The sequence below is a fragment of the Piliocolobus tephrosceles genome, chromosome 1, assembly GCF_002776525.5.
Source record: "Piliocolobus tephrosceles isolate RC106 chromosome 1, ASM277652v3, whole genome shotgun sequence".
NCBI classification, from domain to species: Eukaryota; Metazoa; Chordata; class Mammalia; order Primates; family Cercopithecidae; genus Piliocolobus; species Piliocolobus tephrosceles.
In genome coordinates this window covers 6,064,042-6,088,463 of record NC_045434.1, presented here as the reverse complement: position 1 = coordinate 6,088,463, position 24,422 = coordinate 6,064,042, and the positions used below count along the sequence as shown (strand labels likewise).

Genomic DNA, 24,422 nt, shown 5'->3' with positions numbered 1-24,422 from the left:
TCCAAGAATAATGTTTCAGATGCTGCATGGTCTTTTATGATCAAGCCTTGGATGTCACATAGTATAACTTTTGTCACAGTATATTGGTCAAAGCAGTCATTAAGGCCAGCCAGTTTCAAGGGATGGGGATAAAGAATCTGTGGCCATGTTTAAAAACCACTGCGTTAAAAAGCAAACTCATGCATTTTGGGACACTTCTAGGTGCAGACCAGCTTTTGGAAAATACAGTTTATTTGGTTAAACATTTGGTTATTACAGTTTATTTAAAAAACACGGTTTATTTGGTTAAACTGCTTAAACATGTATTTCTGATCATCAATTGTCCAACACTGTTCTACGCACGGTATTCACTGACAAGAATAAATGACTATCCCTGCTAGCAAGACATTTGCTAGGATACGGAAAATAATTTGCTAAGATACAGACAAGTACCTGAAACAATGGGAGTGCAATTAAGTGCTGAACCGTGATAACTGATCAAAGATGCAACAGAAATTCATAAAAGCAAGAAAGTTGTGACGGTTGGTACAGTTGCAGTTGGTAACTAAGGCACTACAGGGCTTTGACGTGTGGGTGGGACTGGGAATCAAACTCCTACAGTGAGCAGTTTGGGGAAGGGAAGAAGAGAAGAAGGAGCAAAGGTACCGAGCCCAGGAGCCTGAAACATCCAAACTTGAGGGAGAGAGGATGTAGTCAGTAATAAGGTAGATTCTATAGAAAATAACCTATGAAGAGAAAGGATGGTCTGCTAGCAAGACTCCATTCAGAAAAGGGTCATTGTAGAATGCTGATCAGGGAAGCTATGTTTAGGATAACTAAATGTCAGGGCTTTGCAGATGAAATAGAGGGAAGATGAAAGGTTAGGGACAGCAACTAGAAGCCATATCCACATACCACCTAGAGTAGTATCATTTAATGTTTTTCTTTAAGTCAGCTCATTTTTTTAACCTAAGTACATTTACATAAAAAGGAAAATAAATTTTGTGTCAGTCTTCTACATGAAACATTACTATGAGTAGGTATGTCACCCACCTCTCTGTCTGTGTCTCTGTTATGAGTAGGTATGTCCTCCACCTTTCTCTCTGTCTGTCTCTCTGAAGTTAATGGTAGACAGTAGACAGTCATTGAAGACTCACTAGCACTGAACTGAGCTTTTCCCTTCATTAAATAGGCAGGATTACCAGAGAACTGAAGAAGGAATCCCTCCCTCATTAAAGGATCCAAAATTATGCCATAGCATGTCTGCACCTCCTAAATTCTCTCTCACCACCAGTGCTTTAAGTAATCCCAGACCAACAAATCTGAGCAGAAAGCAAAGCAGCTGGACTGGAGCATGTCTGAGTACAGGACACACTTCTCCTCTGTAATAATAAAAATTACTCTACAGAAATATAATAAATCAAAATCATTCATATTATTAATCCACTAACTTTCATATGACCTTCACCCTCCTCCTTCCTTAGCTTTGCCAGATTTGTAGTTCTGCCCACTTTGGGGCAGGCATCTGCCTGTTTCATTGACACGAGCACTGTAAATTCTCAATGATCAATGCTCATAAAGAAACGGAATGAAAACTAAACCTATTTACATTTGTTTTGGAACCAAGCACCTCTCATTGAAATTCATAGACATGAAAGACTCAGGAATAAACCATGGATGAATCCAAAGAGAATGTTTTGTAAGCTTTACAATGCATTCTATGGCTGGGAAAAAATAGATTTAAAAGATTTACTTTCCTAATTCTTATTTGTTCAATCTAAAATTAAGATACATTAACATTTCATTATATATATATATATATGCACACACACTATTACATCATACTGTACCTTAAATATAAACAATAACATTTATTTTTTGATGATATATTAATTTGGCATATGTTCTGTCCCTATCTTTGTGTATTTTCATATAAGTTAATATATGTTAATTGGCTGAACAAATGAGTTCACTTGATAACATATACTGACTTGTATGAAAATATTATTCAAGGAGAGGGACAGAATAGAAACCTGAGAATGGCTGGAGATGCTAAGGCACAGTTTACTTGTTAATCTTATCTACTCTTACGACTTCAGCTACCACCTATATACTGATTCCCAAGTCTATTTCTGCAATCCAACCCAGCTGTCCTCCTGAATTTCAGACACACATCTAACTCTGTTAGACATCTCCATTGCAATGTGTCTCAAGAACCTCAAACTTAACACATGTAAAACATAAGTCGTCGCCTTTCCCCTCAAACCCTGTGCTTGTCCCTAGATTTACAATGTTGATGGTCACTGTCTAGGAGCTTACCCAAGAGGAAACTGAGTGATCCAGCATTAGTCCTCTTGATCACTTCCCACATCTAATTAGTAGCCAAGCATGCATACTGCCCTTTAAAGCAATTCATGTAACACTTATTTTTAGCAGACTCTTGTTTATGCAGAATAGTAATGGGAGAGAATTATATAATCACATACCTATTCTGATTAATAGTTACCAAGAGTGCTAATTTTCACATAATTACAGTATAACAAAACACGCAACACTGTTAAATGAAAGATACCTTTTCTTGTATTTTTCAAATCATTTAACAAAAGTCTCAGGGAAATTACAACTAATGAATTAAATAATATTTAACTACATGTTTGTGGGTGCTTACACAAGTGCACGTGCATGTATGTGTGTGCATATGTGTGCATGCATATGTGTGTGTATCTCCTGACTTCTGCAAATACATTTAAGATGGAGAAGATAAAAAGAAGTTGTAAAACAGTCCTGTGGGGCTGGATGCAGTGGCTCATGCCTATAATCCAAGCACATTGGGAGGCCGAGGTGGGTGGATTATTTGAGGTCAGGAGTTCGAGACCAGCCTGGCCAACATGACGAAACCCTGTCTCTACTAAAAATACAAAAATTAGCCTGGCATGGTGGCACACACCTGTGATCTCATATACTTGGGAGGCTAAGGCAGGAGGATCACTTAAACCCAGGAGGCGGAGGTTGCAGTGAGCCAAGATCACACCACTACATCCCAGTCTGGTGACAGAGCAAGACTCCGTCTCAAAAAACAAAACAAAACAAAACATAAACAAAACAGAGTCCTGTGGAGGTCTGATTCCCCACCCAATAACCATGCCATACCTAATATGGTTTGGATCTGTATCCCGACTAAATCTCATAGAAATGTCATCCCGTGTTGGAGGTGGGGCCTGGTGGGAGGTGTCGGGATCACGGGCACAGATCCTTCATGAATGGCTTAGTGCCATGCCGCTGGTGATGAGTGAGTTCACGCAAGATCTGGTTGTTTAACAGGATGTGGCACCTCCCACTCGCTCTAGCTCCTGCTCTGGCCGGGTGTCATCCTGCTTCTGCTTTGCCTTCCACCATGAGTAAAAGCTCCCTGAGGCCTCCTCAGAAGCCAAGCTGATGCCAGTGCCATGTTTGTACAGTTTGCAGAACCAGGAGCCAATTACAACTCTTATCTTTGTAAATGACCAAATCTCATTTCTTTCTTTCTAGCAATGCAAGAATGACCTAACGACACCCCTCCACTTCCCTGAAGCACAGGGCTTCCAATTTTGATAAGTTATAAGCAGACCCGTGCTTCAAGGAAGTACAGATGCCCTCCACCTCACGATGGGAAGTTTTCGGTTTCCTGTGTCAGCAACTGGTTTAGGAATAGCCACATGGAACTCTCTCGCCAAGGACGGTGAGTGCAATGGGAAAGAGCTCTCAAGAAGCATTTCACTGCTCTTCAATGAGCAGTCCCTCATTTAAGTCCCTCATTTCATACTAAACAAATTGAATCTTTCACTGCTCAGTCCCTACTGAAGGTCAAGTGCTCTCTTTTAGCCTTTGAATTTTTTTTTTTTTTTTTTTTTTTTTTAATGAGGATATGACGTCTGGAGCTGTTGATGGCATTTTAACACCTGAAACAGACGCTAGAGCCTGCTGATGCGGAGCAGAAAGGTGGAAAGAATCCTGACAATGCTGTTAAGCTGCTGAATTAACAATGCTTCACATGTTTTATGTGGGATAAAAGATTGCTTTACTATTTAAGACATTCTGCCTTGGGCATTCTCTTAGTTAATGCTGAACTTATCACAAGTGACACAGACTAACTAAATATGGGTGTCTTCTAGTTTGTATTTTGCTTTGTTGTTATATTATTACAAAACACATGCCTGTCATTCCTTCTCTCATTAAAAAAAAAAATGTGCCTAGCAGAAAAAAATTTATCTATTTTAGCTCTTTGGGATATAGAATAAACAGAAGTTAGATGCACCAATGAAGGGAGGAGAGGAAGGTCCAACCGACCAAAAGAAAAAGTTCAAAGGAACCCAAAATGTGTTGTTTTCATCATTCTGGTCCTTAGAGTTTTGTCAAAAGCAGCCAGCTGATATGTCTTCAACTGATTTAGTCCTGGGGCTTTCTTAAGTAAAAAATAGACAAATATGAGCATCAACTCCTATCATTCAAGGTCCTATTAGACTACAACACGCATGACATTTCAACCTCTAGGGCTCTGCAATCCACAGGGCCCACTTAGGAGTCATCACCCTTGAATAAAGCCAAGAAGGTTACTCAATTCATTTTCATACTAAACAAATTGAATCTTTAATCACAGGGCAATTATCAACAAGCTGTTCTTTTACAATTACTGCCTCTATCCATTAAAGCATTTTTTTAACTGTGATATCTAAAAATAAATTGCAAAGTCTCCCCCAAAACAAACTTATAGCTCACATTTACTTTGTAGCATATATTTTATTTGTCTCCATTTCAGCAACTTGTTTCTCTAAAGAAATCCATTTTGAATATTTAGGGAAAAGGTGTTTTCTGCTTCGGTGAAACATGATATTCCCAAAGATTTTTTTTTAAAAACTAATTTTTCTTATTATTCTGAATTTCCAAAATTTTCTTACATATCATAACTCTGCTGAAATGCTGAGTAATTTATATGATTCAAAACTAGGGGCTGAGTGCTGTGGCTCACACCTGCAATTCCAGTACTTTGGGAGGCCAGGGCAGGAGGACTGCTTGAGCCCAGGAATTTGAGACCAGCCTGGACAACATAGTGAGACTCCATCTCTTAAAAAATTAACATAAATTAGCCAGGCATAATGGCATGTGCCTGTGGTCCTAGCTACTCAGGAGGCTGAGGTGGGAGGATCTCTTGAGCCCAGGAAGTGCAGGCTGCACTGAGCAGTGATCATGCCACTCCACTCCAGCCTCAGTGACAAAGTGAGACACTGTCTCAAAAAATTTTTTAAAAATAAAATTTGGAACATTAACAATAATATGAAATTATACTAGTGGTTTGAAGCTGTTCCCCCTAAAAAACTATCAAGTGAATCACCACTTTTTATTCTGTTTTAAAGAGGACACAGCAATGGGGAAATGGGTTTATTTGTAACAGGAAGGCTTAACTAGATCCCAAGAGTAGATTTCGAAACAGGGATGAATTTCCCTTTTCTTATTAAATATTGACAAATTGTAATTGTACGTATTTATGGAGTGCACCCCCCATGTTTATTGCAACATTATTCACAATAGCCAAGTTCTGGAATCAACCTAAGTGTCCATCAACTGATGAAGAGATGAAGAAAATAAGGATGCATTTCTCAGGGAGGCTGTGATGGGCACATTTTCTTCATGTGATTATGATTTTATTGTATTCCACAGACATCACGGCAAGGTTCTGCAGCATCATCTCATGGGAGTTTAAGGTTCCATGTGATGGACCAGAGAAAGGGAGACCTACCCTCTGAGCTGTGCATTAAAAAATAGCATCATCGGACCTCAGGACGAAAGACAAAGGCAGATGTCAAGTTGCCCAAGGAGCTCAGAGGTGAGGGGCATGGATATTCCCACTGCAGTTACACTGTAATCACGTCCACATCCACAGAACAACGACCCCTCTGGGGAATCATTACCTCCTTCACCCCCTGCCACCTGCACCTCTAAGCAGAATTATGGTGTAATAAAAGCAGTGCAAGCACAAGAGTAGGAGTTGAAAATGAAAAGTATTAAAGAGGCTGGAATAAAAACCAGTAAGTGAAAAACAAATACATAGCACTTGCTGGAGACAGTATAAAAGCTCCCATTTTTGTCTCAAAAACTTAAGAGAAATGGTGTTACCCGTCATATAAAAGTACTAAGAGTTCTGGTACATGTTAGACTCATTTGCTAAACAACCAGTAAGTGACAGGTATCTACGTAGACAATTTTAACACTGGGAGGAACCTCCAGGGGTTCAACACTTTCTTTGGCAAGTTAGTAATGATGGTTATTCCTCGTTACATGGACGATAAACCAATTAAAAATAAGAGGGAACTTATATACATCTTAGTGATCTATATCTAGGAAATTAAGCCTAAGTTACATATTATCTATTCTCTAGTTGGAGACGTCTGGGTGTAACGACAATTGGGCCGTGATACTCTCACTTTACTAAGCCATCCACATTTGCTATTTAGTTCAAGGAAGAAAATGAACTTCCTAGACAGAGATATGAGAGGCTCAGGATTGAGCCCAGGCCGACTCTGTTGAACTTATGCATGCTAGAGAAGGGCTAAGGACTGCAGCATGAGGAATAATGAGCTTCCTAGGGGAAAAAAAAAATGCATTCATGCATTCTAAATGGAAGAATAGGAAATCAGGATGTGCCCCAGGCACTGGTGGAGAGGAGCAATAGTGAGAAAGACACATTTCTTCTCTCTCAATTCCACCGTAAAGCTTTGCCTCCATAAAGGAATAGGGTCCTAGGAAAAGAAAAGGGGCCCAGGAACAGTAAAGCTCGTTTCCATAGGAAAATCTCAAGGTGCTGGAAACATAAGCAGTGCTATTTGAAACCAAGAGGTCAGTGTGGAGGGAAATATTGAATGGGAAAAGATTCGTCCCAGTCCAGTAAAGTGGCATAGTGCGCTGGCATGGTTCAGCTTCCAAGCGGATGTGCAGGAACTCAGGCAATGCCAGCCTCTGCACCAGTCCCAGATTCAGCATCTGCAAGTGACTCTAAGAGCAATAGGACAGCAACGCAGTACGAATGGTGATCACAGCGGAGGCCACCACCACTATCCTCAGTAGCAGCACGTGTCATGCCAAGGGTGAGAGGTGGCCCAGGTGGCAGGAACTGGTATCCTTGCTAAGAGTACCATTTCCCAGTTACATAAGGGTCTATCTCTGCACTTTATCCAGACAGGTAAGCTACTTAAAAGAGTAATCTTTAGCAAAACTAATGCCTAGAAATTCTTTTGATCCCTGATCACCACAAATTTTAAAACACACACACGAAAAAAACGTTTCTGATTAAGAAAAGCTGTAAAAACAGCAGGCCTTTGGCATTTGGGGATTTAATGTATTTGGTCTAAATTTTTTTACCAGCAAACCTGAAATTCAATCTCATATGGTACTTCATAAACTTTTGAGACACCAATCTGAACCACGGATGTTGTACAGAAGTGAATGAGGCCAGCAGGTCATTCAAGCCTCTACATTTCAATAGAGCTTTGCTGAAACCCCCAATTCTTCTTAGGAAGGTGCTGCACTGGAAAGAACCTTCCTTGTTATAATGATGGTCTTTTTACTACAGCAATAGTGACAGTGAATAAAATGTTAAATTATCCATGTGGTTAACCATACCTTACTGATGACTGCCCTGAGCTATAGAATTAAATGTTAATGAATGGATAAATCAATCTACCTAATATCCTACTCAAACTGGACAGCTAATCTGGAAATTACAGCTGGCAAAGATTATATTAAGTTTATTTCTTCTTCGAACAGATCCATGGGCTAAAACAACACAATTCCAAATGCAACTAGAAATCTACTCTGTTCATATCAGGAAGGAAATGTTTTCCTAGATAAGTAGCCCAAATACAGCTCAACAATTTATCCGAAAGCCCATTTATCTTGTTGTGTTTTAGTGTGGAAATAAGCAAGCCTGACATTCAGAATGGGTGCGAGGTTAGATACCGGCATAGTGGTAATTACATTTAATAAATGGTGGTAGGACTTATTCTCTCTCCATGAATGATTTTAAGTTTGGCTTTTAAGTCATTTTCTCAGTAAAGACTTTTTTAACCTGTGTTTTTTTTTCCTCAATGCCGACCAGCAATTCTATTCAAATAACTTTTCACCAGTAGCAGGTTCCTAAGCTAAAGAAATGTGTATTTGGCTAGGCACAGTGGCTCATGCCTGTAATCCCAGCACTTTGGGAGGCCGAGGTGGGCCAATCACCTGAGGTCAGGAGTTCAAGACCAGCCTGGCCAACATGGTGAAACCCTGTCTCTACTTAAAAAAAAAAAAAAAAAAAAAAATTATCTGGGCATGGTGGTGGGTGCCTGTAATCCCAGCTAGTTGGGAGGCTGAGGCAGGAGAATGGCCTGAACTTGGGAGGCAGAGGTTGCAGTAAGCTGAGATCATGCCATTGCACTCCAGCCCGGGCAACAAGGGCGAAACTCTGTCTCAAAAAAAAAAAAAAAAAAAAAAAAAAAAAAAAAAATTTGTTGGGTGACCAAATGGAAATGACCAACTATATCATCTCCAACTCCTAACCAGAAGCCCAAAGACTCTTTCAGAGTTACTATATTGAGGAGCTCTTCACCATGCTCTGTTCTTTCAAGAAGCATATCCTCCCATTCTTAAAAACAGGAAAGAAATAAAAGACTACACTAAGGTAAGGTAAGTATATTCAGCATGCCCAGTAGCTCATCTCTGTCTGCAAATCTTTTTGTCTGAATATGTTATCCTCAACACTCACATTTTGCCTGGGCATATCAACTTCCTTTCCTTCATCTCCATACCAACTCTGTGACAGTTATTCTAAACCCAATACAAAAGTCAAGTAAAGTGAGATATCCAAATAGAAAAACAAATAGCCTAATAAAATAATAAAGACAACTATCTGAAAGCCATAGAGGGCCAGGCATGGTGGCTCATGCCTGTAATCCCAGCACTTTGGGAGGCCAAGGCAGGCAGAACACTTCAAGTCAGGAGCTCAAAGTCAGCCTGGCCAACATGGGAAAACCCAATCTCTACTAAAAATACAAAAATTAGCCAGGCATGGTGGTGCATGCCTGTAATCTTAGCTACTCAGGAGACTGAGGCAGGAGAATCACTTGAACCCAGGAGGTGGAGGTTGCAGTCAGTCAAGAACGTCACCGCACTCCAGCCTGGGTGACAGAGCAAGACTCCATCTCAAAATAAATAAATAGGCTTGGAGTGGTGGCTCACTTCTGTAATCCTAGCACTTTGGGAGGCCAAGGCAGGCAGATTGCCTGAGCTTGGGAGTTTGAGACCAGCCTGGACAACAAGGTGAAACCCCGTCTCTACTAAAATACAAAAGAAATTAGCCGGGCATGATGGCATGCACCTGTAGTCCCAGCTACTCGGGAGGCCGAGGCAGGAGAATTGCTTGAACCCGGGAAGTGGAGGTTTCAGTGAGCTGAGATCGCACCACTGCACTCCAGTCTGGGTAACAGAGCAAGATTCCATAACAAACAAACAAATAAATAAATGCCATAGAGGGTAAATACCTGCCTCTTTTGAACTCCTTGTACACTGCTCATTATTGCAGTTTTGTCAATATAAATGCTAGTTATCAGCGGGGATATTCCACCTGTTCCATGCGGCCCCTGCCTTTCTTTCTTCCTCCTTTACACTTAGAGGACATGAAGGCTTCTAATTCATCTTGTTCTATTGTTAAAGAAAATAGGCAGAAAGATAGTAAAGCACTCCTTTTCCTAAACCACCTTCAACAAAGCTCTGGGGATTGTTGTCTTGTCATTACCTTGTTTTTGTAACATTCCCTAGAGTGAAAAAAGCCACAACCATGATGATAATTAATTTTCAGTTTTTGGCTTATAGGATACCCTTATGAATAAGCCCCCCATAGGCCTGCACTCTTGGTGTGACCAGGAAGTCAGGAGGATGAGAAGGCAGGAATTACTCGGTGGCTTATTGGGAGCAGCACTGTGAGCAGGCTGATCAGTGTGGAGAAAAAGCATTTGAAGTGAGAGCTAGGGACTCCAGAGATTACATTCTTCACACTTTCACACTCCTGAAACGCCCCGCCAAAAGTTAGCATCAGCCTTGGAGCACTGGATTTTTGAAGCATTTCAATGCCTATCTCTCCATACTTTCTTCTCTTCTTATCCATCTTTTCTTGGTTCTCATGGGAGATGTTTTATTAGTATGAACGAATGGGCTGCTGTTGGAAAGTTCCCAAGTCAGTTTTTGAAGGAGATTTGAAATCTCAGATAATAGTGTCTTGGCTCATGATGGCTGACTATGGAAGACCCCTTTCCCACACACAGGCCAAATATTCTAAGCGTGCGTGCACACACACAAACACACACACACAAAGGTTGGAAAATAATGCCAAATGGGGAACCATGGAATATGAATGGAATTATGACTGCCAAGTGCAGAACATGATTCTCTAACAACAGACCACTCATGCTGGAAAGAAAAGAATAACAATATCTGTATGTACAAAGAGAGTATCTGTACACACATGCATGCACACACATATGCACACACTATAGTTAGATACTACATAAAGTCACTGTACCACTTAGCGTGCCTTGTCATTTGCTTAGTAGAAGACTTCTCTCCATCATCTGAATGAGAGTTTACAGGCCAGGGTTATAATTAAGGATATTTCAGGAGTTTTATAAAAAGTTCACGTGAAGATGTTTCATCTTCACCAAAACATCTGTTTTGAGATTTTACTAGATATATTAAATGACTATCTATTTCTCTTATTAGAGCCTTTTAAGAGTGGACCTGGTTGGGGCTGAAAATATAATATTTTGAATATACTTATGAGAAAATATCTTCAAGATGTTAGGAAGGGGCAGAAAATGAGATGAGCCTGGAGTATTCTGTAGTACCACAGCATAAGGAAGTTCCCCCAAATAAAAGGATGTGGGCATGTCCAACAGACACAGGAACTCACCTAAAAGAGCTTCTCATGACCAAAGCAGGAACAACTTAAAGAATAATAAAAGTAACATCGAAGTGGATTTTACCTACAACATAAGATAAATACCCCAGGGTTCTACTGATATAAATAAAGGATTGGATAAATAGATACTGAGGGAAAATAGATGAATCTTCCTTACAAAAAATTACAAAGAATAAATGCAGCTGCTCCCTAGCCCAGGAGTTGCTGAATGTGGAGATGTGGGACTTCATGTCCAGCTTCAAAAAATTAGAGTGTAGAAAGGGAAAAGTAGTAACTTTACAGTGAGAAACCTGGCAAACACCAGTTCCACCAAACAATAAAGATTAGCATCATCAATGTCATATAAATAGCATGTATGCTGTGATATGATGTAACAAGAAGTGCACTTTACCTCTGTGGTACTCCATCCTAAAGCCCATAGTCCCAGTCTAATTATGAAAAAAAAAAAATTCAACATACTGAAAGTGAGGGACATTCTATAAAAGACCTGACCTGTATGCCTTTAAACTGTCAAGGTGGTGAAAAGTAAGGAAAGCTTGAGAACTGTCATGGACAAGAGGTGACTAAGGACACACGACAACTAAATGCAATGTGGTATCTTGGATGAGATCCCGGAACAGAAAAGGGACGTTAATTTAAAAACTAGTGAAATTCAAATAAAGTGTGGAGTTGAGATGTTAACACATTATGGGAAACGAAAATCAGAAAAAAAGGTGTATAGGAGATGCTTGTACTATCTTTGCAAATTTTCTGTAGCTCTAAAGGTATTCCAAATGAAATTTTTTTTAATAGAAAGATACATTGGGAATCTCATAGGTAGACTCTTAGCAATGTGTGCACACGTCATGGACATATCATGGATTAAAGCAAGAGGATTTCAGGGAATGGAAAAGTTTGGAATCAGTTGAGTCAGAGTCATAGTAGACTATTCTTAATAATCAAGGCTGGCCAGCCTTTAAGAGTACTTCAGTGGGTTTGACCAGGTGCGGTGGCTCACGCCTGTAATCCCAGCACTTTGGGAGGCCAAGGCGGGTAGATCATGAGGTCAGGAGATCGAGCCCATCCTGGCTAACATGGTGAAACCCCATCTCTACTAAAAATACAAAAATAAAAATTAGCTGGGCATGGTGGCGGGTGCCTGTAGTCCCAGCTACTCGGGAAGCTGAGGAAGGAGAATGGCAGGAACCCAAGAGGCAGAGCTTGCAGTGAGCCAAGATCATGCCACTGCACTCCAGCCCAGGTGACAGAGCGAGACTCCGTCTCAAAAAAAAAAAAAAAAAGAAAGAGTATTTTGGTGGGTTTGACACATTCCCTGCTGCAGAGTGTCTTACAGTCTCTGATCAAGTGCACTCAGCCAGTGCAGGGCAGGAGCTAAGTAATGAACCAGCAGATTTAGGCAAGGCAACAAGCTAGAACAATGTACTCAGAAAAAATGTAAAAAGTTCATGTTCTCCTCTAGACTAATGAAAATGGAGCTATATGGAAGTTGAAACTCCCAAAACAGTCCACTGTAAACAATGACATTGGATATTGAAATAGGTCACTAAAGTGACTCCATTTCCCAAGTCTCAGGAGAAAATCAACGAAATCTCAACCTGTGGGATGGTTTAGATGCAGCCTTGTATATTACCTTCTTCATCTGACAATTGTAACTGTGTGAATGCCTATTGGGAAGCTTCTCATGCAAACCTGAGGTTTCTTTCCACTGAATTCTTTTTTCTTTCTTTTTATTTATTTATTTTTTGGAGACAGGGTCTCACTGTTGCCCAGGCTGGAGTGTGGTGGCATAATCATGGCTAATTGCAGGCTCGCCCTCCTGGGTTCAAGCAATCCTCCCCCCTTAGCCTCCTGAGTATCTGGGACTACAGGCATACAGACACATGCTACCACACCTGGCTAATTTTTTAATCTTTTGTAGAGATAGGTCTCCCTATGTTGTCCAGGCTGGTCTCAAACTCCTAAGCTCAAGCGATCCTCCCAGCTCAGCCTCCCAAAGTGCTGGGATTACAGGCCTGAGTCACCTGTACTCAGCCTCCAGTGAATTTTTGTTGCATATAACATCTGTAGCATTTATCTAGCAGGTCGCATATGCCATTTTATTCTTTCACTCCAGTGTCTAAGTCCTGTCTTACTCAACACACTTTCATTCATTCATTTACTTGCTGTTTCAATAATCAAGTTAATCAATATTAGGCATCTACCAGGCACTGCACTTGGCATTAACAGTACATTCTTATAAGACACCATTGCTGCCCTCAAAAACTTTCCATTGAGGGCAAAAGATCGACAATCAGTCAATTAAAAAAAACAGTATTGTTAAGAGTTATAATATGCTGTCCATGATGTTATGGGACCACATAGGAGGGACACCCAACCAGGCTTTAGGTTTAGAAATGATGACATGTAAGTTGAATCTTGAAAGACAACCAGATCATAAGTAACCTGAGGCCAAAGGCCCACTCATGTATACTGAATCTTCCAGAGTCCGAAGCTCAACTCCCTGTAGGCAGTAGGTATTGGAATGTTTGTTAATTATAATTATACTAAGATGGATAATATGAATCAAGACCATAACAATGGCTTGGGTCCAAGATACAAAGAGCAGAATTCGAACTCTCAAGTGGTCTTTGGAATTTTCCCTGTTCATTCTTGTGTCCATCATGCCAATCACAATTTCTGGCACATCCCTGGCACTCAATAAATGTTTCCTGAATGAATGAGCTTGCTCAGACGCACCAGATCCAATTCAACAGCAAGTCTTATGAGCTCTTATTTTACAATACTTCTTGCATCGGTGCCTCATTAGTTTTCTACTTCCATCACCTCTTTTTACTTCCCTTTTCACAATTCCTATATGGACCACTAAAAGAGATGTTACACTGCTCTCCACAATTCTAGAATCTCATTCCTCAACACTGCATGCCACCAGATTTTCTGAAACCTGAGCTTTCCAAATAAAGTATCTATTCAAATATCTCCCCTTTGCTTACAGAATAAAGCCCAGTATCTTCCAAGTCCTCAAGCCCATTATTCTACCACCGTGGGTGTTTTTACACCCAAGTCTTCCTTAAACAAATTCTGTCCCCAGATATACTTGTTAAGTCACTGCTCTCCCAGACAAGTTTTTGGCTGTCCAAATTCTGCTCAAAAGTCTTGATTCAGACCAGTCCTACAACCAGCAGCTCTTCCTCCAGGTCCTTAAGCCAGTACAAACCATCACCAAGAATGAGGCCTTCCTTGATAACCTTCTCTGGACAAGGAATGATTTAAGGTCTCTGAAGCAAGAAGGTCACAATTCACTAAACAATTGCTCCTGGAAGGAACTCCAGAAAAGACAACTACTGTGTACCAGGCTTAATACCTGGTGATGAAATAATATGATACAACAAATCCCCGTGACATGTGTTTACCTATGTAACAAACCTTCACATGTACCCCCACCGCCAAGACCTAAAATAAAAGTTGAAAAAAAGTCAAAAAGAAAAGGAAAAAAAAATGTTTTATCTGTTTTATCTTCCCTCCTGTTGAATAAAATAATAGATGTTCTACTAAAAAAGAGAATTTATTAAAGAGTGAGTAGTTTAGCAGGAAAGGCAAATGAAGATCCAACTAGATACATTGCCTTATGTGCAACGGGGTAACAGGGAAGGTTGTCTAAAGCCGATGGGGAGGTGAGGAGAGGGAAGGACCCAGGAAGCCATACAGGGGAGATGACAAGCAGCAGTCACCCACAGGAAGACAACAGTGACTGAGAACATCAAGGCCAAAGACCTCCACGGGTTAGAGAAAGTAGGACAGGAGAAGCATAAAGTCTGAGGAGGTATAGCTGGAGAGAAGCAATAAGCAAGGCTAAGGGCACTGTAGGCATTTTATTTATTTTTTGTAAACTATCATGGAAATATACATAAAGATGCAAATCTTCTGTGTATAGCTCTGTAAACTTTTACTTTGTAACCAACACCTAAAAATAGAGATAGAACAATATTAGCTCCCTGGAAGCCCACTTCATGCCCATTTTACCCTCAAAAGTAATCACTAATTCTGAGTCTTACCTAGCTCTCAGCTTTAGCTTTGCCTTGTGTGTGTGTGTGTGGGTGTGGGTGTGGGTGTGGGTGAGAGAGAGAGTGAATGAGAGAGAGAAAGAGAGAGAAAGAGAGAGAGAGAGAGAGGAGTTTCACTACTGTTGCCCAGGCTGGAGTGCTATGGCGCGATCTCGGCTCACTGCAACCTCAGCCTCCCAGGTACAAGCAATTCTCCTGTCTCAGCCTCCCAACTAGCTTTGATTACAGGCATGTGCCACCACACCCAGCCAATTTTTTTGTATTTAGTAGAGACGAGGTTTCACCGTGTTGGTCAGGCTGGTCTCAAATTGCTGACCTCAGGTGATCCACCTACCTCGGCCTCCCAAAGTGCTGGGATCACAGGCGTGTGCCATCACACCTGGCCAGCTTTGCCTGCTTTTTGACATAAATGGAATCATACTATCTATGTCTGTCTTCTTTCATTCATTACTATGCCTGAAAGAGTCATCCACATTATTGCATGCAGATGCAATAGATATATAATCTCTTTTCAATGCTCAATGTATTACACTGTATGGATAAGCTACAATATATCGATATATCGTCCATTCAACTATGGTTGGATATTAGGGATGCATCCTACTGTGAACAACTAAAATAATGCTTTAGTAAGCATTTGTGTACATGTCTTCCATTAACCTGAGCACACATTTATTTGATATATACATAGAATTTAAATTTTATAGGTCAAAATATTAAAAGATGTGTTTAATGTAGTAGACACTGCAAACAGTTTTCCAAAGCAGCTATGAATGAAGTCCTACGAGAAGTTATGAGAGCTACACATGCTCCCCATTTTCATCGATACGTTGGTCACTGTCAATTATTTATTTTAATTTTAGCCATTCTTGTGTTTGAATAATGGTGTATAAATTTGTGTGAATTTTTACTTCTTTGATAACTAATGACATCAAGCACCTTTTCATGCATTTACTGCCCATCTGGCTATCCTCTTTTGTGAAGTTCCTGTTCAAGTGTCTTCCTCACTTTCCTGTTGGGCTGTCTATGTTCTTCTTATTGATTTGTAGGTGCTCTTTACATATCCTGAATTAAAACTCTTTGTCAGAGTGTGTGTTAAAAATATATTCTTCTAAAGTAAATTATATATATGTATGTATATATATATCCTTCTACTTTGTGACTTGTCCTTCATGCTGTTAATCAAATATTTTATGGACAAGAGCACTTCTAATATAGTCCAGTTTACTAATCTAATAAATTAGGATTATTAAAACAGCTTCAAAATTTTTCCTTAGTCAAGTTAATGAAGAAATTTTTTATTATTATATTTGTTCTAGAAGCCTCATTATTTCACTTTCCAATTTAGGTTTACAACTCATATTAAACTGATTCATATTAAAACATAAATGAATATGTATTTTTAATGTGGATATACAATTGACCCAGCACCCTTTTCTGGAAAGATGATCTCTGTCCCACTGCATTACAGAGTCAGTTTTATCATAAATAAAGTATCTATATCTGCACAGGTCTGTTTCTGCACTGTCTAGTTTGTCAATTGATCTATTTCTTTATCCTTGCACCAATACCACACTGCTTTAATTAATCTAGCTTTAGAGTAAGTTTTGATACTTGGAAGCAGGCTTTGTTCTTCTTTTAAAAGATTGTCTTGGGTTGTTGGCACTTTGCATTTCCATATGAATTTTAGAATCATTTTTCAATACACACACACACACACACACACACACACACAAACTTGTTGACATTTTAATTGGAAATGGATCACTCTATAGGTCAATTTAGGGGAGAATTAAAAAGAGGTCTTACCAGATTTTATTAAATTTATTCCTAAGTATTTGATATTTTTATGCTAATGTAAATGGCAATTTTTTAAGTTTTAGATTGGAATTTCTAATAACTTAATTTTGCATATTGGCTTTGAATCCAGTGGTCCTGATAAATCCAGTGACAGTATTAATTCATTAAGCATATCTACAGGTTTTTTTTTTTTTGTATTTTCAAATGTACACAATCATATTGTCTGCTAACAGTGACAATGTCATTACACATTTTCAATTCTTATATTTTTATATTTTTATTTGCTTTCCTTGCCTTATTGTATTGTCTATTACTTCTGTACAACGCTAACAGGAAGCGATGACCATGGACATCTCTGTCTCACTCACAATCCGCACAGATAATTTTTCAATAGTTCACCATTAACCGTGATTCTTTTCAAAGAAATTGTTTATCAGAATAGTAAGGATTGCTTTTATTTCTTGTCCGTTGAGAATTGTATCATGCATGGGCACACAATTTCATCAAATCCTTTTGCTTCCTCTATTGAGATAATTGTATGGTCTTACTCTTTTATTTTATTAATATGATAAAATATAGTAATTGATTTTCAAATTTCATATCAACTTTGCATTACTAGAATAAAATGAATTTTGTTATGATACATTATCATTATGTATGACAGAATCCATTGCTTATTTTTTTAAACTATATCATCTAAACAACCAGTCCCTTGAAGGCAGTATTCTTATACTATTAATAGTTTGCATTTTTCTATTTAATCATAACACTGCAATTATATTGTAACTCTGTTTATACAACTTTAAACATCTTCAGGGAAGGGACCCTGCACTGGTCTTTGTACTTAATAACATTGTTAATAACACAGTATATGTCAAATAAGTGCTTGTTGAATTAAAGACCTCAGAGCTTCCTAACACAGTATCTTTCACGTGAAAGCCACTCAGTAAATATCTGGTGACAGATGAGTTTACCAGTTGGTACTTTTTTTATGTCAATGAGTCCCATCTTCTCAACTTAACTCCTCATGTTATTGCTGGATCAGACCTAACAACATACTAGCAGGAGCACAGTAATAGCTCAAGTCAGTGAAACACAAGACTCATTGCCTACTCGGTAGGATAAGGAAATATATTTATCACCCAATGGTCATGACATCCAGTCCCATGATGCCCAGGCAGGTAGTTCAACTTGGGCTGACTTCAACTGTCAGGCACAGTAAGATTTTCCAACGCAGATAAGGCTACCTGTGAAAGTTTGCCTCATTCTTCACTTAATTCCTCTCTTTCATAAGGACTAGGTTTGTGATTTTAGAAATTGGGCTCATTTTTCTCTCTTTCTAAGAACAATTTAAATGTGCTTTTTTGGTTAAAAGGGCTATCTCTTAACAACCACGGTTTGACCTTTCAACTGCACCTCAACATTTACATTGTACCCTAAACTTTTAGCCCATAGTCTGTGCAGGTATGAATCTTAGGCAATTGGGTAATTTTAATGTCCTCAATATATACAGTTTAAGCAACACTTCTGGTGTGAGATCTTGCCACAGACTCCACGCATGTCTAACTACGCCATCTATCAGTCAATTCAGTACGAGAACGTAACTTATTACGACTACTGCCATGTCCCAGAAGTTCAAAGGACTCATCAGATTTATTTGGCGAAGAACTAAAAACTGTTACTTAAGTTTAAACCTGAGATAGTTATGGAAGTCTATAGAAAGAAGTAAAAACTTTTAGAGAAACTAGCCAGAAATTGGCATGTAGCTATTATATGGAAGAAGAGATGAAAAAGAAACCTTAAATGCAATCATCCAGTGCTTCTTAAATTAAATATATTAAATATGATATGTCCCTATCATTATTTTAAAATAAGTCAAGCCACACCCAAGAGAGTTCAAAGAAACCAAAGATTCTTCAAAAGACACTGCAATGTCAACCTGCAGTGAGAGAAGTCCCTTAGTGGGTGGATATATGTTGACTGTAGTGGTGACCAGGACAGTGATAGACATGCCCTGAGATCCACTGGAAGACACTCACGAGACATCTAAACTTTCATGTCTTGACTGATGAGTTGGAGGCAGAGAATCCTGCCTGTACCTATAGCTTGCCTATGTTGTTTATCTAAAACCACAGGAATGATCCCAGTAAATGTTATGTTCTTAAGCATTTGCCAGACTGTGTGTTTGTTGGATTTTTAATGGAACATTTTGAAGATTCATTCCCTTAGGCTGTCTTCTGGCACTTTAAGGATCCACTCTGTGGGGTACAGTATTTTCATGGATCTGCTCCGTGGGACAAAAATGGCATTACACAATATGAGCCTAGACCACTGTGACCAAGTGTGCTCCAATCCATTTATCCTTTGCTCCTCGTGTAAATAATTTATTCCAGGAGGCAAATGTGCACTTGGCATTTATTTACTATTCACTGGTAACATAAACTCTACTTAAGCAGGTGCAAATTCACACTTAGAGGAGACAATCATTTTTTTAAGTGTGAGGCACTTACTAAATAAACCAAGATACTACGGCTCACTACAAGTGTGAACATTAAGGATTCTGCTTTTATGCTTTACCAAATCTGTCTTCTGCTTTCTCTTTCAATTTTAAATGGACTTTCTGAGACATCTTGCAGATAAATGAAATGTTGCTTGACTTAATTCCACCAGCACAAGTTGGGAAGAGAAGCAGAGGTTGGAGACAGGACAAGGAGTTGGTCTCTGCTAGCGGGACCAGGTAAGAGAGTGAGAACCAGAAAAGTCAGCCTCAGAATGGCCAGCCAGGGAGCAAGCAAGGGCTCCACTAGCCAGGAAGAGTCAGGTCCCGAGAGGATGGATGGGAAGCCAGGCAAAGAGACAGCACAACAGGCCAGGAGTGAGCCAGCCTTGCCGACCAAAGGACCTACTCACTTAACGTCCAGGCTCATCATGCAGGCTGATCTCAAATTTGAAATCTGGAAGCTCTTTGGGTGGAGTGGGAGGACTCAGCCCAAGTGCCAGGCAGCACCTGAGAAGTCATTACACCTACAGTTATTGTGTGTTGAGCATTTAACCCAGGCCAAACACTGCGCTAAGCGCTTTGTATGCTGCAGCAGTCTTGTGAGAGTTGGTCACAGATGTTCTCCTTCTTCTGGGTCTTAGTTGGATCCCCTTGTGCTACTCTTGAAGTGAGCCTTGACCATGAACCTTTCTTTGGCCAATACACATGAGTCATATGAATGGATGATTTCTGAGTGGAAGCATTGAGAACCTAAATCATTACATGATTTTCCAACTGCTCTTTAGCTGCTGTGGCAGCCACAAAAAATATCAGAATGGAGCTTCCATCGGGCAAGGCAACCAAGATGAGGATGGTCCCCAGCCAACAGGCACAGGTGAGATATGTGAGGTGGAAAGCATACTTTTGTGGTATCCAAGTCTCTGACATTTGGAGAATGTTCGTTCCTGCAGTACAGGCATGGACTATCTTGTTTCATTACGGCAAACCAGTGACTTCTCTCAGGGGGAACACAGTTGTGCATCTTGGTAACTGTGAGCCCTTTGCCCACAGAATTAATAAGAAATGAAATCAAAGTCTAAACCCAGGTCCCTCTCACCAGAGCCCCTACGCTTAACCACACTTTGACAGGAGCTAATTGAATAAGCAGGAGAGAACATAAGGCATCTCCATCTTCATAAATAGCACCAGGAAACCTCTGTACAGTGTAGCTGGCATAAAACCAGGCAACAAAGTAGAGTGGGCTTTGCATCTCTCCCCCTTTAAAAAAGAAAAGTGTTCAAAAAAGCATATAGCACCAAAGCACGCCAGCCTAATGCCATGTTATCCTCTGGGATAGTCATATCTTATTAAATGGTTACCTCCAAAGCAAGCCAGTCCTAGGGCGGCTGCAAGAGCAGGGGTGGATTAGAGGGTCTAGAAGTGGTCCCTTGCTCCTCTTGCTTTGCTGGACCAGAATCCTTCACTTTGACATTAGACCTAAAGTAAATACAGGATTCTACAGATAACAGAACTTCCACTGTTTCCCAAGCCTAATGCCTTCCAGAGTTCTAGACATTAGGAAGCAGAATGGGAAACAAAAGATTTTAACAACCAAGAGCATTATGTGTAACTAGTAACACAACATTCTGTGTATAGCCAGCAATTTTACTTTTTCGTGAAATTTCCAAGTGGAATTCAAAGTCCAGCATTCTTGTAACAAAACATGACTTCCTCACAGCTTCTAATTCATTATTTTAGTATGAAATGATTCCCTGTATACATTTATTTCTTAGTAAGTATTCATCTTAAGTGTCGACCAACCAGTGATAGGAACCATATTTAAAGATTGATTCCAATCCTCAACTAATTCGGGTCATTTTTTTCTTGTCCAAGCTAAGAATTGGTCCAGTAGCCTTTAAATCAGAAAAGAAGAAATAAATTATTCTCACTTTTAGCAAAGTGGGTGGAAATCCATTCTTTAGTTGCCTGCTTTATATCACATTCTTGACTTTCAGATCAATCTGTCCCTCTGAATTCTGGACAGAGCCCACACATTGCCACATTTCATTTCAGGAAATTCTGTTATTATGATGACCAAATATGTGTGTCATTTGAAGTCATAACTTATTTATTTCCTTAATACTTACACTGGCTTTTAAAGCACCAGCAAAATAACTGAGTAGGCTGTTTTCAGGAATATGATCTCCATCATAATTATTAATTTATTTTTTCCAACATAATAGAAAAAGTGGCCATCCATTTGATTAGACAGACCAGAAGGGTGTTTTTAAACTGCCATATATCTCCTTTGAGTTTCACATGACACACTCATCCTAATCCCCGCAACGTATGAATCAGAAGGTGCCACATATGTTCAGAATGTTGTTTACCATGAAGTCAACAATACATTTTCATGCTTTCTGTAACAATGATACCAGGTTACATTTGTTATAGGTTTTTGACATCTCAAACATTAATTTCTATTAGCAATTACCGTCAAATTACCTGAAATATCATAGTGCATTCAACATGACATATATTATAAATACCTAGCTCTTGAATTCAAATAAAATTTACATTTGTATACTAATTTAAATTTTCATAGCACTTTTATTAATATTAATTCATTAAAAATATTTGTGGATATTTCAAAGGAGCAAGAGGATATCACCAAGAAATTTATTTAAAGTCCCCTTTCTAGTTGAAAGGGGGTGTAGAGAAAAACATCAGAATAGATATATGCATCTCTCATTAAATGTAGTTGAAAAAGTAAAACAAATGCTACACTGATTTAAATATCAAATGAGGAGAGTGATTTTTAAAAAATGAATGCAATGCTCTCTTTTGGAGCATCTGAGTGAAGAAGAAAGCATCGACGCTCACAGGCTTTCAAACAACCACGTCTTCCTTTCCCTGGTCTCCAATCCTCAGAGGAGGTTGAGTATCCCATACTCATGCAGAAAGGTGAGGCTGCCATGGCTCACATGGCTCACTTGATACTTTCAATGAAAATCTAAAAATGAGAAAGCATTTAAGTATAATGCGTGCACCACTCATGACTCAAGACATAGTCATAGAAGGCTGCACTACTGATTTTCAGTAAGAGAATAAAGGAAATAGACCAGCCAAAAGCACAAACTGCAAAAGAGCACACATTCAGAGTGAAACTAAAAAGAAGATAAGTTCTATCACCCTCCCAAGGCTAGACCGTTAACCATGATACTAAAATCAACCACATCATCGGTTGATTACATGCTCTTTGCATGTAATACATAAAGTTGCTGTTTGCCCCCTTTAAACTAATTTACACCACCAGCCCCTTCACTAATTCTGGAGCGGGCATGTTTAATGGATACTGTAGCCTTTCAAACAGCTTGCCATCCTATAAATCTTCAGCGACTTCCATGGTCTTAAGGATATGAGGCATCCTTTTGACATTAGCAAATGGCTCTCCACACACAAAACAGTGCTGTTACCCAACTCAAAGCTTCATTTTAGAGCTTTCAGTGACTTCATCAGGCCCTCAGAAAGCAGGCACAGACGTTCCTTTCAGATTATTATAATAGAGAAATGCCCCTTCTTTGCGTGTTTCCTCCTGGAAAGAAGCCTGTTGGTGCTGCAGAGCCCAGGAGGAACGCTCTGGGGGGCAGATGGGATGCAGGTTGGTGCAGCAGTTGGAAATGAGTGACTTCCAGGAGTTCTTGGTCTTATCTTTTTTATCATTGTTGGCGTTCTGACCCAAATACAAGGAAACCTCCACATTCCATTAGCAGACTCAATTTGGATTCTGCAGCTCTGCAGGGAGAAATAGCATCTTCTCCTTAGCTAGTTGTGCTGCACTCTTGAGATAATTCTCTTAGTTTAATTTTAACATTTGGTTTAAGAATATGCTGATGGATCAGATTTGAAACTGTGGATGCACTAAACGCCTTTTTAGAAGGTTTTTTCTTTCTTTCTTTCTTTCAAAATGGCAAGCCTTAGGAGCTCAACTCCAGAGCCAATTCACTTCGCGTGAAGTAGGCACTCCTTGGGAACAGAGGTCCCCTCTCACCGGCTCCCACCCTCCAGAGCGGAGGATTTCTGGGGAGCCCGAGGATCCATTCGTTTTTAGCCTTTCTCCTTGCAACGCGCAAATCTCTCCCTAGTTGGGCTCAAGTAGAGAGGATCGCCAACTGCTCATCCCAGCGGACACTCTGCAGGAAACTCTAATGGCTTGTGCGCGGGTCCACGCTGGTCGCTAGCGGCGCCAACTTTACCCATTTGTTAATTTGTTAGTTTCTGGACTGAGTAAAACAGCCCCCAAAGACGCGGGCAAACGCCGCTCTAAAGCCCACTACCATGCAACGCCGGGTTGCTCAGAGCCACGCTGGTGGCACTTCCCCTTCTTGCTCATCCTGCACAGGCACCCCAAGAACCCCGTGCAAATGAACCCTACCGGGAGACGCAGGTGGGCAGGTCGGGTCAGCAGGGGACCAAGAGCCTGAAATGGAACCTGTCCTCCCCTCCCCGCAGCCCGGTCATTAAGGCAAGAAATGGCAGGCAGAGAAGCCCCCGAATCCGACCTAGGACGTGGGCGCCTGCCAGGATCCCCTCGCCTGGCCCCCGCGCCCCGCGCCCCGCGCGCACTCATGCCACCACCACGGGGAGGGTGCATGCGGCAGGTGCCTGGCCGAGGCCCCCGGGAGCGAGTCGCCCTTACGTGCTCCAGCTTGTCTTTCCTCCGGAGCCAGACGCTGGCGCTGTAGTCCTGCTGCTTGACGCTGCTGTAGAAGTTCGCGCCCACTCGGGTCAGGCTTGGGGAGGGTTCCTTGGGGCGGCTTTTGAGCCTCATCTGCTCGAAGCCCTCATGGGGGGAGGCCGAGAGCCACTCGTGCTGCCGGATCTCCATCCTGACATGACCGGGCGGCCGCCGGCGAGCAGCGGACTCGGGACGGGCGCGCGGGGAGCCGGGCGCGGAGGGCGAGCGGGAGGCCGAGCGGGAACCGGAGGTGGAGCTGGAGACGGAGCTGGAGGAGCCAGCGGGCGCGGGGAGCGCCGGGTGCTGAGCGCCAGCGGGGAGCGCGGCCGGGCGGGAGGGGGCGATCGCGGGAGGGGCGGGGTGGAAGGAGGGAGGGCGAGG

General features: G+C 40.7%; 1 protein-coding gene across 1 annotated transcript in view; it reads right to left on the bottom strand.

Annotated features, from left to right (window-relative positions):
• Nucleotides 1-24,191, bottom strand: part of PLD5 (phospholipase D family member 5) — a 422,250-nt gene extending 398,059 nt beyond the window's left edge. The window contains exon 1 of the mRNA XM_023216268.1: nucleotides 24,003-24,191. Coding sequence (XP_023072036.1) covers nucleotides 24,003-24,191 — 189 coding nt within the window. The remainder of the gene's footprint in view (nucleotides 1-24,002) is intronic.
• Between the last annotated feature and the right edge of the window lie 231 nt (nucleotides 24,192-24,422).